Below are 16,233 nucleotides of genomic sequence, written 5' to 3' on the forward strand. Positions count from 1 at the left end.
GAGCTGAGGCTGGAGAAAGCCTGTTTCTCTCTACCCAAGCCCCATGTCAGCTTTTGGGGGAGCAGGGAAAGGGACAGGGTTGTCTCCTGGCCAACAGCACTTTCACACTAGTGCTGGTGCAGTCAGATGCAGTTTGCCAAGGCATGTGGTAAACGGTGTGGAGGGAAGTTAAAAAGTTAAAAAAACCTCAGTGCTTTCAAATACAAGGATGGGAAGAAAAAAGAGAAATGGGGGAAGGTCATTTAGCACAAGCAGAAACAAGGGACAGGAATAAAAAGGAAAGGCCCAGGCTTTTGTGGCATAACAAGGGAGCAGGCCCATCACCCACTCATGCTAATGACTGCCACAATTAACCTTTGGAGGTCACTTTTTCAAAATCCTCTCGTTAGTAACTAGGTAAGCAGCTTTTAATAAAAATTCTGGCACTGGTGCACCCCTTCCCCTGGCTGTATGGCCCTGGATAAGTCTGGGATGGGCTTGGTACCCCTGTGGCAGCAGCTGCTGGGGTGGCCAGGCTGGGTGAGTCCTCTATGCCAGGTTAGTGACTGCAGTTAACTCAGAGCCACAAGCTTAGCTGCCCACTGCCCAGGCTAGAGGGGGTCCCCATCTACCAGGGATGAGGGACAGGTAAGCCCCATTCCCAGTGGTGCTCATCCTGTTCTCAGCAGTAACTTCTCTGAGCCAGTGGTCACTGCTCCTGTCCCCTCTGGGGCTGAGTGCGGTACCATCTTGTTTCACTGCAGAAATGGGAAAAACCCTCTCCTGAAGCATCACCTCTCCTGCAAAAGAAATGAGGAGTCTGTGCCTGCAGTGGGCAGAAACTGAGCGGGACCACCACAGCATGTGAAAGCACATCATAGATTGATAGAACAGTTTGGGTTGGAAGGGACCTTAAAGATCATCCGGTTCCAACCCCCCTGCATGGGCAGGGACACCTCCCACCAGACCAGCCCCAAGCCCCATCCAACCTGCCCTTCAACACTGCCAGGGCTGGGGAATCCACAGCTTCCTTGGGCAACCTGTTCCAGTGTCTCACCACCCTCACAGCGAAGAATTTCTTCCTCATGTCTAACCTAAACCTACTCACTTCCCACTTAAACCCGTTACCCCTCATCTTACCACTACACCCCCTGATGGAGAGTCCCTCCCCGCCCTTCCTGTAGCCCCCTGGACGTCCCCAGCTACAAGCCGCACTTAGCCCGGCTTTTGCACCGAGGTTCTCATTAGTAATTTATTAATCACCAGGCGGGAAAACACCGGTTCTCCCGCCTCAGGCCTGCCAAGCCGCCCTCAGCCTTTATTGAGGAACAGCTGAAGCCCGTCGCGTTGTTACGCCCCTCGGCAGCCGCCAGGACCAGCGCGCCGCGCACCCCCCGCATCCCCGCGTATCCCCCCGCGTATCCCCCCCGCGCACCCTCCGCATCCCCCCGCGCACCCCCCACATCCCCCCGCGCTCCTGGCGGGGCTCGCCCCCCGCGCAGGGCCTGCCGGGAGCTGTAGTCGCGCGCGGTGCGGGCGCGGCGCTGCCTCCCTCGCTCAGCCCGCCCGCCGCGCTGCGGGGCCATGGCCGCTCGTTCCCTGCGGCGCTTCGGGACCGTCCTCCCCCTCGGCGGCAGGTACGTGAGGCGCTGGGAGTGCGGGAGCGGGGCTGCGGCTTCCCCCCCCCCCCCCCCCCCCCTTCCCTCAGCCGTTCCCGGCCCGGGGCGGGCTCGCTGCGGGACGTGGCAGCGCCCCGGGCCCGGGCCGCCCGCGGGGCTGCGGGAGGGCAGCGTCCTGCCCGCACCTCCCCGCTTCCCCCCCGGTGAGCACTACGCTGAGCTCTTCGGGAGCAAAACCAGGCTCTCGATAAGCAAGCTCTTTCCCTGGGGAAGCTGGCGTTTTGAGGGAAAAAAACCCCGTTTTCGTGTTGCGGGAGAAGCGTTTCAGCGGTCAGGCAGTCACGTTGTGAGGTTATTTCCTGCTGAAACGTGTCTCCGCGGGTGATTCCTGTGTCCCTTCTGGCCCAGCCGGGCCGCTTCTTCACAGGCTTTTATGCTTCATGCGGTTTTATTTTTTTGGTAAGAAAGCATCACCTGCGCTTTCAGAGCGTTTCGGGTGGCAGAGGGAAGCGGGTCAGTGTGATGACACCAGTATTTAGACAGAAGAACAAGTGCCCAGCGGGGTTTTTGGACGTGGTGGAATATGGCTTAGGAAGGTGAAATCCATCAGGGGGGCTTCGGTTGTTTGCGTGAGATGTGGGCAAGTGAAAAGAAATAAAAAGTCAAAATGCGCTGTTATTCCTGGAGTTTTTTTTTTCACTGGAAAAAGAAAAAGGCCATTTAAATGCAACTTAAAAATTCTGCAGCACAAAATAGAAGCTTGTGGTTGGGACTAAATATAAAGACGTGTGTGTAACAGTCTTTCTGCTGCCATGTGTCTTACGTGTTATTTGAAAACTCCTTTGTCCCTCTCAAAATGTGAACCGGGTTTGAAGTAGGTGACTTTGTCCTTGGGGAGCTGAGCAGGCTCCCCTCGCGGAGGATCTCCAGAACCTGCCATGGGTGCGGAATTCCTCTTGGTACGCAGGTTCTCTGGCCCGGCCTCCTTCACCACCAGGACAAGCAGCTGGACAGTGAAGTGGTGGGTGGTGGGCCCAGGCACCCACACTGTGCACACCTCGGGGGCTGCTGACCCCGGAGTTGCTGCAGTCTGGGTGTCTACAGCCCAGATTTTGGGCACCCTCCCTGTGCTGCACACGCTTGTTCTCCGGTTTCATCGGAGAGGGATCCACACAGTATTAATCCCTGGTATCGCATCCTGATGAAACAGAGGGCAGTAATTGAGGGTAATTAGGGGATTTCCTTCCAAAGCGTATTTGTCTGAGCTGCAACGCTACCAGTGCAGATGTTTCCGTGTGTCTCAGCACTTGGGTGCTTTGTCATGCAGATTTGGGAGGAGGAGGGAGTGTTTAAGGAGAGATGGGGTGAGATTCTTGTGTTCAGAGAGAACATGACAGAGAGTTTGGGATGGGCGGGTATCACACCTCTGCTACAGAAAGAGGGGTGATACTGTTGTCCTGGCCAAAGAGATCTGTTCTCATCATTTAAATTTTAATCTTTAAGGACAACTGGCTTAAAGCATGCGGATACCATCAGCTCCTCTGCTGCATCCCTCTGTTTGGCTTTCTGTGACATCAGTTTGTGTATCTTCTGGTACCACCAGCTTAGTTGTGTGCTCCTTTCACACGCTCTGGGACTTCCACGTGTCTGTCACTTCAGGATGCGTCAACTTCCTCCAGTGGGATTTTTGTCTATTTTTAGGACAGCTGTGGTCATGACTGTGTTTCAAAGATGTAGCACAGGCCAGTGGACAGGCCGTAAATAGCACTTGCCCTTTTTAGTTGAGCATTTCTTTCATCCTGGAGGAGGAAGTAAATTGAGCGGCATTTTCAATTCTGCCTAATACTCCTTCTCAGGAATTCCCTTTGGAGTCAGTCTGCGGTTCTTCTTTCTTGCCTGCAACTTTTAAGGCAGGCTTGTCTGAACAGCACGTGGTACCCGGGGCATTTCACTGCACAGGGGAGTGTTCTGGGACTTGGTTTCACAAGCTGGAGAAAGGAGTCCATGCAGGCAGCTCTCAGCTTCACGTAGCTGAGGCCCCAGCTCATTCACGCCCCTTTCCTCCTACACACCGAACACACCCATTCGTGGAGTGTAAATCGCTTGCAGAGGGAAGTGACTCCCTAACTTTGCTTCTCGGATGCAAAAGAATTAACTCGTTTGTATAGTTTTTTAAAGACACAGGAGTCTAACCTATGAGATGCCTAGCAAGGCTGCTTTCTCAGCTGCATTTCAGGTTCTTTGGTTCCTCTGTAGTTGGCCGGTTGCCATCCCTCCAGCTCTTTACATGAAAGGAGAGATGATAAAAGATAAAGCTTGTAGGTGGTGCTTACCACAAGCACAACTTTTATTTACAAAGAAAGATTTGCAGTTGTTTAAAGCTTCATGGATTGCTTTTGAAGGCTTGCTAAAGGGGGTCCTTCTCTGTCTTCAATTCCAGTTTAGTCTACTCCCTGCAGCTTTAACTGGTTAACATAGAACTTTTTAAACAAAATTAGTAAGACAGACGTCTTAAAGATCATTCAAGATGGGGTCTTGTGCCCGGACAGATCTCTCTGCAGACAGGGTTAAAATGTGGGGGGTTTCTTCCGTGTTCCTGGAGCCCAGAAGCTCGGTGACTGGGCAGCTTTTTGAACCTGGTGACAGCCTCTCGCCTGGTTCTGTAAACGTTAGTATGAGGCATGTCCTATTCTAGAACAAATGTACAGTAGCAGAAGCACTCTTAGACTTGTGTTGGCATGTAATGTGTTGAAAAGGAGTGGTTTGACATACAGATCATGTTTTAAGTACCCGCTTAATAAAAGAATTGCATATGCAGATGTCTTCAGGTGGGAAAAGGAAGTCTGTCTTTAGTGCTGTGGGATGTTTAGCAACCTGGTATTAAAATGAGGCAATGTCTGAGCTGTTAAGCAAGGAGTGGTGGGAGGTGCTTGGTGGTCTTTGGGTCTTTTATATCTTTGGGGAGATAAAAATCTCTGAACTGTGCTTTGATCGCAGAGCTGAGCCAGTCTAAGCCCTGACTGCCACCCAAACGGGGACATGTCTTCCCTTTCCCATATGTTCCCTCCTACATCTCACCAGGCTTCACGTGTTTGGCTTCCCTTTTGTGCTGGCACTTGTGCTTATCTGATCTGTCAGCAAACCTATTCAGGGACACAGACAGAAAAGTCTTTTTGTTTTGTAGTTAGTTTTCAGCTGGTTTAACTCCCTGACCCTTCATTCTGCACAGCTCCAGTGCCGGAATAAGGGGAGCAGGCCTGTCTCTTCCAGTTGCTGCTGTAAACTCAGCTTAGCTGGATTGCTGAGCAGCACTTGGGTCTTGTGACAGATATGAGAGACCCAGAAACAAAAGCTGTGCACTTCTGTGACATTGTACCCGAGCAACAAAACCTTTCTGAAAAGTAAGAAAGCCTAATGGTGCGGGTGTGGTAACATGAACTCAGGGATATTGATTTTGGGGCCTAAATTAGTGTTTCCATGCAGTGTTGAATTGTGCTGCATAAACATACAAGTTTGAGTTGGTGCCAGTGCAGTGATTTCTGTGCCATGCTGCATTTCACTTGGTACATGTGCACTTAGTACATCCAAAGCCCCTCCATTAAAGCGGATGTTGAAAGCCCTGCTCAGAGGAAGAGCCCAGGTGTTCCTAAGAGAGGAGACACCCTTCCTCGTTAAGCATATACTAAAATGTTTCTTGATTGGAGCTGGTTTGAAAGTAAATTGAAGAATTTTCTGCAGATTCTGTTCCTGGTGTAAGGTTTGAAAGGGAGTTGGGCCAAGGCTTGGCCTCTTGCTGGCAGGAATGGGTCCTGTCTAGGTTGGTTTGTAAAAGCAGGTGTAGGAGAGGGAGAGAAACCCCTTGGTTTTGCTCTTGGAATGACAGCATTGTTAACACAGGTGCATGGCTTTCTGGAAGAGAACAGAATGAAATTAAAAAAATTTTCCTTATTTTTCAAAGTGTCTAGCATGCTGGTTTTGATCATCTTTTGACCAAACTTTTACACCAGACTTACCTGTTTTTTGGTAAACCTATGAGATTGTCACAGTACAGAATAGACTTCTAAGCACGTAGGTGGTGTTTATGCAGCTCAGTCCAATTATCTGACTCATGGGTCATTTCATCATTCCATCTGCAAGTTGTGGAGTCAGTCTTCTGGCTGAACTTCACCTGCTGTACCAACAAGAACTACTGTCAAGCCTGCTTTTTAGTTGAAAAGTGTAGTTGGGATGAAAAAGTCATTGGAAATAAGGTAGACTTCAGCACTTGATGCTTGAGCTTGTTTTGTGGCATTCTTTTGGCCTTAGGGACTCTTTCATTGCCAGTAGGGATAAAAATAGTGGAAGTGCCTAGAACTGTTAGTTACAATTTTCAGTCCCTCTTCCAAACACAGCTACTGGAGTTGTGAAGGTCCTGGCAGAAGGCTGCAGAATATTTGGGCTGCACAGCCCTTTGTCATTTCTCTTGACAGTTTTTGTGCAGTGGATATGAAAGCTGGGTACAGTCCAGCAATTGCTACTTTCTAAGAAAAACTGATTGGCCAAAAGTTCAAACTGTCCTCCTTTTCACTCAGTAGGAGGAAAACTGAATGCACCAATACTGTGTTTGCACCCTGGGGAACAAATGCATCAGAGCATCTGAGAATCGGATCCTCTGTTAACCAGCAGTTTGAGATGTGTATGTCTTTCCTTGTTGAATTGCTCCACAGAAATCCACAGCCATTCCACTGGTGTGACTTGCCCTTTTGCACTCACTGTGCCACCTTAGGTAGCAGGCTGGGCTCTGCCTGCCTATCTGAAGTGCCATGGGTTTGCAGATTTTACCAAATTTTGCTCAGAGTAGTTATTTAAAATAACTGTTAAAATGGCCTTATACCGTATGCCTTATGCCGCCTTTTCAAGACTACCTTGCAAAAATCTTGCTGAAGTTTGTCATCTGCTATTCACCACCTGTACTTGGGAGGTCAGCAAAAATGCAACCCACAACTCGTTTTCCTGTGAAAATGTAAGTCTTCTCAAGGTGTGTCAAAGAAGTGATGTACAGCCTCTGTAGTGGCATATGAGTCTAAAATAAAATAAGTTTTCAGAACATCTGTCTCTGTGTTTCTGTGCTAGCTGTGCATATTTTCTGAAAAGATCTAAAATTTTATCTGGAAACAAGTGAGCCTACTTTTAATAATGACACTAAACTAGAATTCTTCTTTTTAACCTTGTTGTTACTTAACTTTCCTCCTTTGTCACTAATTTGTATTTCAGAGCATCCCCATGTGTTTTCAGCACTGCAGCTCAGCAGAGAAGTCCAGGAGATGAGTGTGGCCCAGAAGATCCCCGTGATGAGCCCAAGCATCCCCTTTCTGACTGTGCTTCAGAGCACAAAGCCATCAAATTGGAAGAACAAGTCCGGGATTTAACTGTGAGTTTGCTGCTGGTTTGGGATGCCTTTAGCTTGGTCCCCTTGACATGGTCTGTCCTTCAGACCTGGCTTTTTCTGTAAGCCCTGTCACACACAAGCCCTGTCACTCACACACACACACACAACACCACTGTGCTGTAGCAGCCTTCAGAGCAGCTGTGCTCCAAGTGTGAGAGGCTGCACAGTGGAAGCACAGCCTGCCTTCCCCAGAAACATCAACTGTGAGTAGCACCCAGGAGCAAGACACTGGTAGTATGACCCTGGCATGTAAAACTGCATGTTGGAGGTGGCCTGGTCAGATCTTTCACAGCCTTGTAGCTTCATCATTGTTAGCATCACATAGTGTGTTGCAGCAGGTTGTCTGAGAAGAAAAGTCCTCTTTAGTGATAGTGGTGTGGTGGAAATGGTAGGGATCAAGTTAAAGGGACTTCGAAGAACAGATGTCACTAAGGATAAATAAATAAATACTGCAACACTGGGCAGGCAATTCTGGAGATATTCCGTGAGAAATACTGCTGCACCAAGCGATAAATCAGCTGATTGCAGATCTGTTGCTGGGACCACCAGTTTTCCTGCTGGAGAAAGGAGTGTCCCAGTAGTGCAGTGAGTCATGCACAGAGCAGCAGCCTGACCATGAGTTGTTCAGTGGAGCTGTGCTCTGAGTGCTTCAGGCCTTCACTTGGCTCTTCTGAGGGAGTCAAAGTTGTGGTGATCAATCTGTAGGAAAGGAACTTGGGTTTGCGTGCAATGAAAATGCAGGAGCCCAGCACAACCTTCTGATGTGAAGTGAGTTATTTTAAAATTGTTTCTAAGAGATTGCCAACTTGTCAGGAAACAGGTTCTACCTCCTTGTTTGATGTCTCCCCTTGCTGTTGTGCTTGCAGGAGCGATACCGGAGAGCCCTGGCAGACTCTGAGAACGTCCGGAGGAGGACACAGAAGTTTGTGGAAGATGCCAAGCTCTTTGGTAAGCAAAGTGAGGCAAAGCTGTGCATACTGCAGTGGCCTGCCTGCCTGAGCAAGCATGAAATGCTGAGCAACAGCTTTTTTTCTCCCCACCCCCTTCCTCATCCTGCCCTCATTCACGGTAAAGCCTGGCATCTTTGGCCTGGACTGTTGGTGTCTGGGCTTATTTGATATTTTTTCTTTATGTTAAACAGTGTCCTATCAGATTTCTCTCAGTGACTGTTTTCTGATCTGTTTTTTTTTAATAAAATAGGCCCAGTGCAATTGAGTGTAGTTCTACTGACTTGGTTGAAATTACAGGTTCTGTCTCCTGAGAATTTTCTCTGGAGTCAGATCCAATAGCTGTGTCATCAGATTATGATCTCCTTTACTATATTAACAGTCTCTTCTGTACTCTAGCTTTCAGGAGGTAGATCCTGCCTGGGACAAAGGTTCGTCAGTTTCTGTATCAGGTGTTCTTTAAAACTTCTACAATCAATAGTTTAGCATCAATGGAGTGAGCTGTATTTGTAGCTTTGGCAACAGAGGAAGGTGAAGAAACTGCTGTTTAAGCATTGCACTCTTCCAGCACCATCTCTGAGAATGACAAACTGTTATTCTCCATAATGCATAAATCTTGGGAGGCTTTTTGTTAGTTAACTCCAGTAGCTTTGAAACTTAGGGTTGCTGTAATTTTCTTACCAGTCTACCCATTGTGCTACAAAATGGCTGTTGAGTTTTGGAATAATCAGCACCTTTGCTTTTTTTTTTCCATAGCTCTTTGAATTTTAGATGCATTATCCTTCAGATACGGACAAAAATGGGGTTCTTTTTTGAAAGTTGCACATGGAGGGAGGCACAGGAGTCCGCAGAGCAATTAAAATTGCTCTGCTTCTGTCTGCTCCTTTGTTACTTCTTCATGCTTCTTTGTTCTATGCATGATTAAACATGTATGTACAGGCATAGACAGAACCAGAGTATTATTTCTCTATTTTCCTAATGTGTCTTTCCAGTAAGTTAGTTATGGCATCTGTATAACTGATGGAGTCTGGTTTTCCTGAAATTTCTGCACAGTGTAATACACCACTTCTGGAAATGTATAGAATCTAAACCCATTTTTCTGATGAAAAAGACTGCATGACTTTTTCATGACTGACCCAAGGACCATTTTGTCCAGTAGTTCACAGTAGTTTTAATGTAAGAATAAAATAATGGATGTACTTTTGAATGCTCATGTATTATTTTTACTTCCCCCCCATTGTGTTTGATCACTGTGTGCATGGGCATTTGTGAGTTGCTTGGCAGGACATTTATGTCGGTGGGATTGTACAAGAGGGTGTGGGGCAGTGCCCCAAATGACATGTCTTAGTTGCAAGAACTTTTTTGAGTGAAATTCTAATGTTCTGCTTTGTCAGATACACTGCACGTGTTGATGTGTATAGGTGTACCTTTCTTGCATATACCTTGATTTGGGGATACCCATGTTATGCTAAAGCTTTGGCTACAGAAGACACTGTCTGCTCTCACTAAAGTAGGGGTTCAAATCAATCAGCAGCTTTAAAGGTGCTTGTAAACTGCTGTGACTTTGTGCCTATCATTGGTACTATAAATTGCCCTTTGTTTACATATTGCTTCTTTGTGCCTGTAGGGATCCAGAGTTTCTGCAGGGACCTTGTGGAGGTAGCAGATATCTTGGAGAAGACTGCTGAGAATGCTGCAGAAGAAGTGGAGCCGAGTAATCCAAATCCAACCCTGAAGAAAATCTATGAAGGCCTCTCTCTCATAGAGGCCAAATTGCAGAGTGTGTTTGCCAAACATGGCCTCCAGAAGATGAACCCTGTTGGTGGTAGATATGATCCGTATGACCATGAAATAGTCTGCCATGTGCCAGCTGAGGGCCTGCAGCCAGGCACGATAGCTCTGGTGACTCAGGATGGCTATAAACTCCACGGTCGCACTATCAGACACGCGCTGGTCGGCGTGGCAGTAGAGTCACAGGAATGACATGGGCTTACCCCTTGGCATCTGGGACCTTCCTGAGCTGAGACCCCTCAGCACTCAGTCACAGCTGCAGCTGCATGTCTTATTTATTAAGCTAGGTTTGTATTGTATGTTGGCTTCTTTATAATGTGTGCAGTCATTTTGCCTTTAATTCTAAGGTACTTGTATATTTAATAATCCTTTTTGGAATATGTGGAATAGTACTAAGAGTCCTGCTACTTGTCAGAAAAGTGGCACTGTAGCCCCTTTCTCCATTGCTTATTTCTCCATTAAGACATGTATGGGGAAGAGGGGAGATATGGGAGAGAATGGGAAGTTCTCTGAGATCTAAGGAATCTTGTCTCCCGGTTCCATCTCTGAGACAGGCTCCTGCTTTCGCCTTCAGAAAACTAACTTCTCTGCCTCAGTTTCCATATCTGTGTTAAGGGAATATAATAATACTGACCTACCTCACAAGGATGTGATGAGGCTTTTTCTTTGCAAAGCACTCGGAAGAGGAAAAGCCCAAAGGGCTGAGTATTATTATTAGTCTGGTTTTGGTGTCTTCCCTTGTCCCCAGGCCTCTCAGGTGGGGATGAAGATGATAACTTGAAATGAAATTTTGGAGCAGCTTTTTTCTTACATGCAGGAAAACAATCCCAAATTAATGAAATCTGTCATACTACAGTTGAATAGGGATGAGGTTTTACAGAGAATTCAGTTGTTAGGCAGACTTTAAACTGTTAATATTTGTTCTCCAGGTAAAACTTCAGCTTGGTTCCTTGTTCTTAAAGGTAAACCAGGGAGTAGTGGTTGTTGGTGGAGCCAGAAAACGGTTCTCAAATCTCTTTCTCCAACCAAAAACTATTTTAGAGGAGAGTGATCTCCTTCCCTGATGGGTATTTGTGCAGCTCTCAAGCATGATAAACTATATACTCTTTGTTGTAGCTGCTGGCAAAATGGAGATGTGCCCTTAAGCAGGAAATCTGGACTGTTGTATTTTCTCAGCTCTCCAATAATGGTACTCAGATTCTAACACTGACTTCCAGTTCACATTCAGATTCTACTTTTATGTGGTCATAGTAAATATTAAACCTTTTGGGTTTTGATGCAAGGACAAAAATCTTTTCTACTAAAAGTCTCAAGTGCCCTTGAACCAATTTTAGCAGCGGTGACAAGAAAGCAAGAGAAGCAGAAGGCTGAGGAAGTGAAAGCTGACCTGGAGCCATCCACTTAGTTGGAGGCATGTTGTGGTCACAGCATGGCAGATGAGTTTCCCAGTGGTCCTTTTGCCTGGGAGTCCATTTATCTCAGCTGAAAGGATGCAGTCACCCAGTAAGATCAGAATTTAACCCTTTGCAGAGCAGGAAGCAGCACAGTGACAGAAGAATTCTATAAACCAGCTTATGGTCTGCACTACACAAACCCAAGGAAGGAATGGTTGTTTTCATGTTTCTTGCTGATTTGTTAATTCCTGCATTTTTACTTTCTGAAAATGGATCCATGACCTGACAATTAATGGAGATCTACTTCCAAAAGCTCTTTACTTATGGTGGATGCCATCACTGGTTTGGAAGAAAGCTTATTCATCTCCCATTCCTTTTCAGGCTTCAGTTGCATAACCTTTTTGTGGTGGACTTCAAGATCACTGCAGCCTTCAATTAGCAGCTATCAACAGTCTTTCATCTGGAGAGACTGTGTGCAGCTAGCTGGTTATCATTCCAGAATTTTAAGGAAGATGCACTTTTCTAATACGCTCCATGTGAGCTGCTTATGTGACAGCTGCATGTGGGTGACTGTCACAGATACTTTTTGAAGTGCAGTTTTCTGCCTTTAAGTAGTTAGATTTTTGGGCAGGTACTTGAGAATTCATCCCAGAAACAGTGCTTCATGGCAGTATTAGATCACTTTGGACAAACCTCTTGTTCAGTGCTCTTGTTTTATCATATTGTTGGAAATTTCAGATACACGGGAATTCCTGTTCCTTGTTTTGCTGGTGTATGTGCTGACTGGTCACCAGGTTATGCTATTCAAGACAACAGGTAAAATACGAAGTGTGGCAATGCAAGTCTTGCTGTGCTGCCTCAAGACTGTCTGCAGCTTGTTCTGAGGAAACTGTCTTCAGCTGGAAGGAGTGGTTGGGTTCTCTGCCTCTCAGCCCCTGCTGTATCAGCTGAGTCTTTTTGCAATATGAGGGTAGAGCTGGTTATGGAAACTGACTTTGAATGTGAAACTTTATTTATAAATAACTAAAGAAAGGCATTTTAAGCAACAGGTTGTTTTCTGTCGTGGAAGGGCTGCAGCTTACCTGAGCTGGATTTAAAAGTAGTGTGTGACCAGAAGTGGTGGGATCCAGATCCTTTTCAAACTGACCCACAGAGCCACTTGACTGAAAGTATACTATGGCTACTTGATCCACTTTCAGACTGCCAGCTCTGCCTGTCTCAGCTAGTATTCACCCATTTTTGCCTTAAATACCCTAAATGCACTCCAGACCTTCTGTCTGTAATAAGTTTATTGATTCAGCTCATGTATCTGGGATCCACTTTCACTGAGGCACTGTTGTGCAGCTTCAGCAGGAATCTGAAGGATCCAGTTCCTGTGCAGTCTTTCTCACCTTCCCGCAGGCCCCAAGCTATTTTCCCCACTCATGCCCCAGTTTTTTTTCAATCTATGAAACTTCTACAGGATCTTTTATGCTGATTGCTGTAAGATGTACCCATTGCTTAGAGACTCTTACGGAAGTTACCAAAGAGATAAATACTGTAGCTGTTGTTTGTCCTAGTTTCTGCTTCCTTTGAATGATGAAGTGAAAATGAAATAACCAAACCTGGATTTCATCACAGAATCCAGATTTCCTAGGCAAAATGTGATTCTCTTGCCTTTCAAGCACACTTAGTGATCTTTTTTATCGTGGATGAGATTGCATAAGGGTGGATTGAATTTCTCCTTTGTATGTTCTTGCTCCCTTGTCTGCCCTGTTTGTGTAAAGCTTGCACACTCAGCATGGTGGGGCAGAGTCCCCGTTGGTGCAGTTCCTTTGTACTCTCCAGAGTTACACCAGAGAGGAGACTGACCCACGGGCTTTTTCTCTCCAGTCACTTTATTCAGTGACTGTTTAACAAAACACAGGAGCAGGTTAGCAGGGATTGGAGCAGCAGAGGAGAGGAAGTGTCACATACCTCTTAGTCATTTCCACTCCATTTGCCCAGCCAGCTGAAGAGCTTGAGCTGGGAATGCAGACGAGTCAGTACGATGTGCATGCGATGGCAATGTGTGGATCAGGATTTCTGCTCCAGGGAGGTGGGCAGCCCTGCTGTATGTGGGCATTTGCCTTGTCTGTGATCTTGCTGTACCCTGTCAGTGGGGTGTATTTGAGTTGAACTCTCCAGTGGCACTGCCTCATGAGCATGGCAGTGTCTTAACTCTGACCAGGAGCAGCGCAGAATGTGAATGTTGCTTTGTAGACCTTAATTTCGCAGTGCTTCATCAGCAGAGCTTCTGTTGAAAGAGACAGCTGTGATAAATCAATAGCTATTAACAGTCCTTTAATTTTTAAACAAATGTATTTAAGTTTTTTGTATGTGAATATTGTGGGTTTGTTTTTTTTTTATTTTAAAACTTGAGATGTTTTGATATTACTTGCAAAGTCAAATGAACAAAGCGTTGCTAATCTCCAAAAATGTAAGTCCATTGAGTTGGTGGAAAGCCTGTATATGTTGTAATTTTTTTGTGTTTCTGTGCTCTTTGTTTACCCAAAGGCTCTGGCTGTATGACAAAGACTGAAGTGTGGGAGTGGTGCAAGTAATTGACAACGACATTTGAGTTAATGTTGGAAAGGGCTGATTTCCTATAGATGTCCAGATCTGTCAATTTGGTAATTAAAAAAAAAAAAAAGAAATTGCAGTTGCTTATTTTTCCTTTTTTCCCTGCCCCAAACTGCTGCTTGTTCCAACTGTGATTTTAATCAGGTGGGACTGAGGATTGAAAGGTTTCTTGCTGTTCCTGATCCAATTGTCTAAAACGAGCTACAGTACATGGCAGTGCAGAACTTTGTTGAACATGCTGTTAACAGTCCTTAGGTGGACTCCAAGAAAGACACGTGTGTGCCATCTTTCCTCGTGCCTGTGGGTTGTCAGAGATTTCTGCATTGATAAACTGCCCGGGTGTGTTCTCTGCTGCTTCCGTGTCTGTTCCTGGTAAGTCCACTCATGGACTGTTGTGTAGAGAAGTGCTGTCTGCCAGCCTTTGGTAGCGGCTCCTTCTGCAGAACTCTGCTGACAGTTGACATGCTTGATGTCTGGTTTTATTTGTGCTGTTCTGTTCTCTCACAGCTCCACTTGGCTGCATTTTTTCCCTTCTGTGTGCAGCGTGTTGCATTGGGTGTGTGGGGTGGCAGCTCCATTCAAACAGCTTCATGTGCAGTGTGTACTAATGCTGGTGGTATCCACAGGCCGGATGTGATTTCAGGGATTTGCTGGAGAGAGGAACAGGCTTTCTTTGTAGGGGTGTGATTGTAACAGATCTCATTTTCCCTTCACATGTCCTCTGTAAAAATAGCTGGGCCTCCATTCCAGGGCTTGCTGGAGTCTTGTAACACTTGGTGCCACATCAGTGGGCCTTGCCTGCCTTGTTTTCCTGAAGCTCTGAAACCCCCCTGGGCACTTCTCATTTGAAAAAAAAAAAAAAAAAAAAAAAAAAAAAAAATTGCAAATGGCCTTTCTGGGGTGAGATCTAAATTATTGTGCTAAGCATCTGCCAGCAAAGCCCCCTCACCATGGCAGAGGCAATATCCCATTCGATGGGCTCTTCCTCATTCTGACAAGAAGGAGTTGTGAGGGCATTGCTCAGCGTTTGCTAACCAGCCTAGAACAGCAAGTACTGCTGCTGTGTTAGTGATTTCTGGCTCTGCTGGTTTTTCTCTGCAGCAGCAGGGAGAGTTGGGAGTTCTCAAACCACAACCACCTCCAGCTGCTGAAAAGCATCTGAGCTTGGGAGCGAAGGGAAGAGCATTGTGCTTATGGCAGGGAACTGCAGAACACCTGTGAGCAGGGCATGGTCTGCCCCTGAGAGGAGGGGATGGGGAGCAGTACTGAGCCAGACTCCTGGCAGCTTTGCTGCCTGTACAGCCAGATTTCTTGTTGCCCACAACCATGGTGGAATCAGGCCGGTTAAGTAAGGGCTTATTAAAACCTGAGGCATGCTGCAAAGATACTTGTGTGCTGTGTTTTAAGCTGCTTTGGGAACATCATCTCCACCTCCTGGTGGGTTGATACTATTGTAAGGACTTGGAGGACTTGGGTGGGCTGAGCAGCAGTAGTTTCAGTCTGTGTGCCCTCAAAATGTTAATTCCTGAGTTTCTGGGTTGTGTGTGATTCTGAAGCTACTCTGAAGTAGCTCCTGGCTGGGGGAAGGAGGGAGCCTGTGCTTGTGTTGTGTTTCTCCTGAGACAAAGGTCCAGTGACAGATTCTCAAGGTAAATTTTGTCCCCTGGTACAGAGCCAGCCCTGGACTACAGCAGGCTCTTGATCTTGCAAGTACATATTCTGCCTGTTCCAGAGTTTTCACTCAGTCTTTGCTATCCTTTGTGATCCGAGTAGCAGCAGACTCCCAGATGGGATCCCCCAGGCACAAGCTGGCACCTTGTTTTGCCCAGGGCAGAAAGGACAAGCCAAAGCTTGAAATGCCCTTGCTGATGGATGAGCCACATGGGATCCAACGTGCTTTCCTCACCCGGATACTGAGTACTGTGCTTTTGCCCCATGTGCAGCCTGAGCACGTGGAAAACACGCTCTGGCAGCCCAAGCCCTGCCCTAAGGCAGAGCCCCCAGCACGCTCACAGCAGGAGACAGGTGCTGCCAGGCAGGGGCTCCTGGGTTTAGGCCCTTGGTTCATCATTAGGCTGGTGATGAGTGGGATTCTGCTGAGCATCCTGGCGGGCTCAGCTGGTGTGTGAGAAGCGGAGGGCACGGAGGGTCCTGGCTGTGGCCGTGCCCTGGGGGTGCTGCTGTGCCACATCCAGCATTCCGGATCTTGAGGATCCTCTCTGACCCTCAGGGTCAGGCTCCAAGGGTGAGTGCTGGGAGAGGAGTGATCAGGAGGCCTGATGTACCGCTGCCCTGTCTCCGGGGAGCAGCGCTGCCGGCTGTGCGGGTCCCTCGGGAACGAGCCCCGCTGCTCCTGCCCGGCCGCGCGGGCCCGGCCCTGGGCTGCGGGGCGGGGCGAGGGCGGGGGGCGCGGGCCGCGCTGCGGGAAGGGGCGGGCCGGGCCGGGCCGGGCAGGCGCTGCCGGGCCCCGCTCT

General features: G+C 47.4%; 1 protein-coding gene across 1 annotated transcript; it reads left to right on the forward strand.

The window, feature by feature from the left end:
* The first annotated feature begins 1,509 nt into the window (after positions 1–1,509).
* On the forward strand, positions 1,510–13,833 carry GRPEL2 (GrpE like 2, mitochondrial). Its single transcript, XM_051631457.1, has 4 exons — positions 1,510–1,616; positions 6,852–7,008; positions 7,893–7,974; positions 9,601–13,833. Exons 1-4 carry the CDS (start codon positions 1,564–1,566, stop codon positions 9,954–9,956), a joined length of 648 nt encoding a protein of 215 aa, XP_051487417.1. The 5' UTR covers positions 1,510–1,563; the 3' UTR covers positions 9,957–13,833.
* The last annotated feature ends 2,400 nt before the right edge of the window (positions 13,834–16,233 follow it).

This window comes from Apus apus, chromosome 13 (genome assembly GCF_020740795.1).
Source record: "Apus apus isolate bApuApu2 chromosome 13, bApuApu2.pri.cur, whole genome shotgun sequence".
NCBI lineage: Eukaryota > Metazoa > Chordata > Aves > Apodiformes > Apodidae > Apus > Apus apus.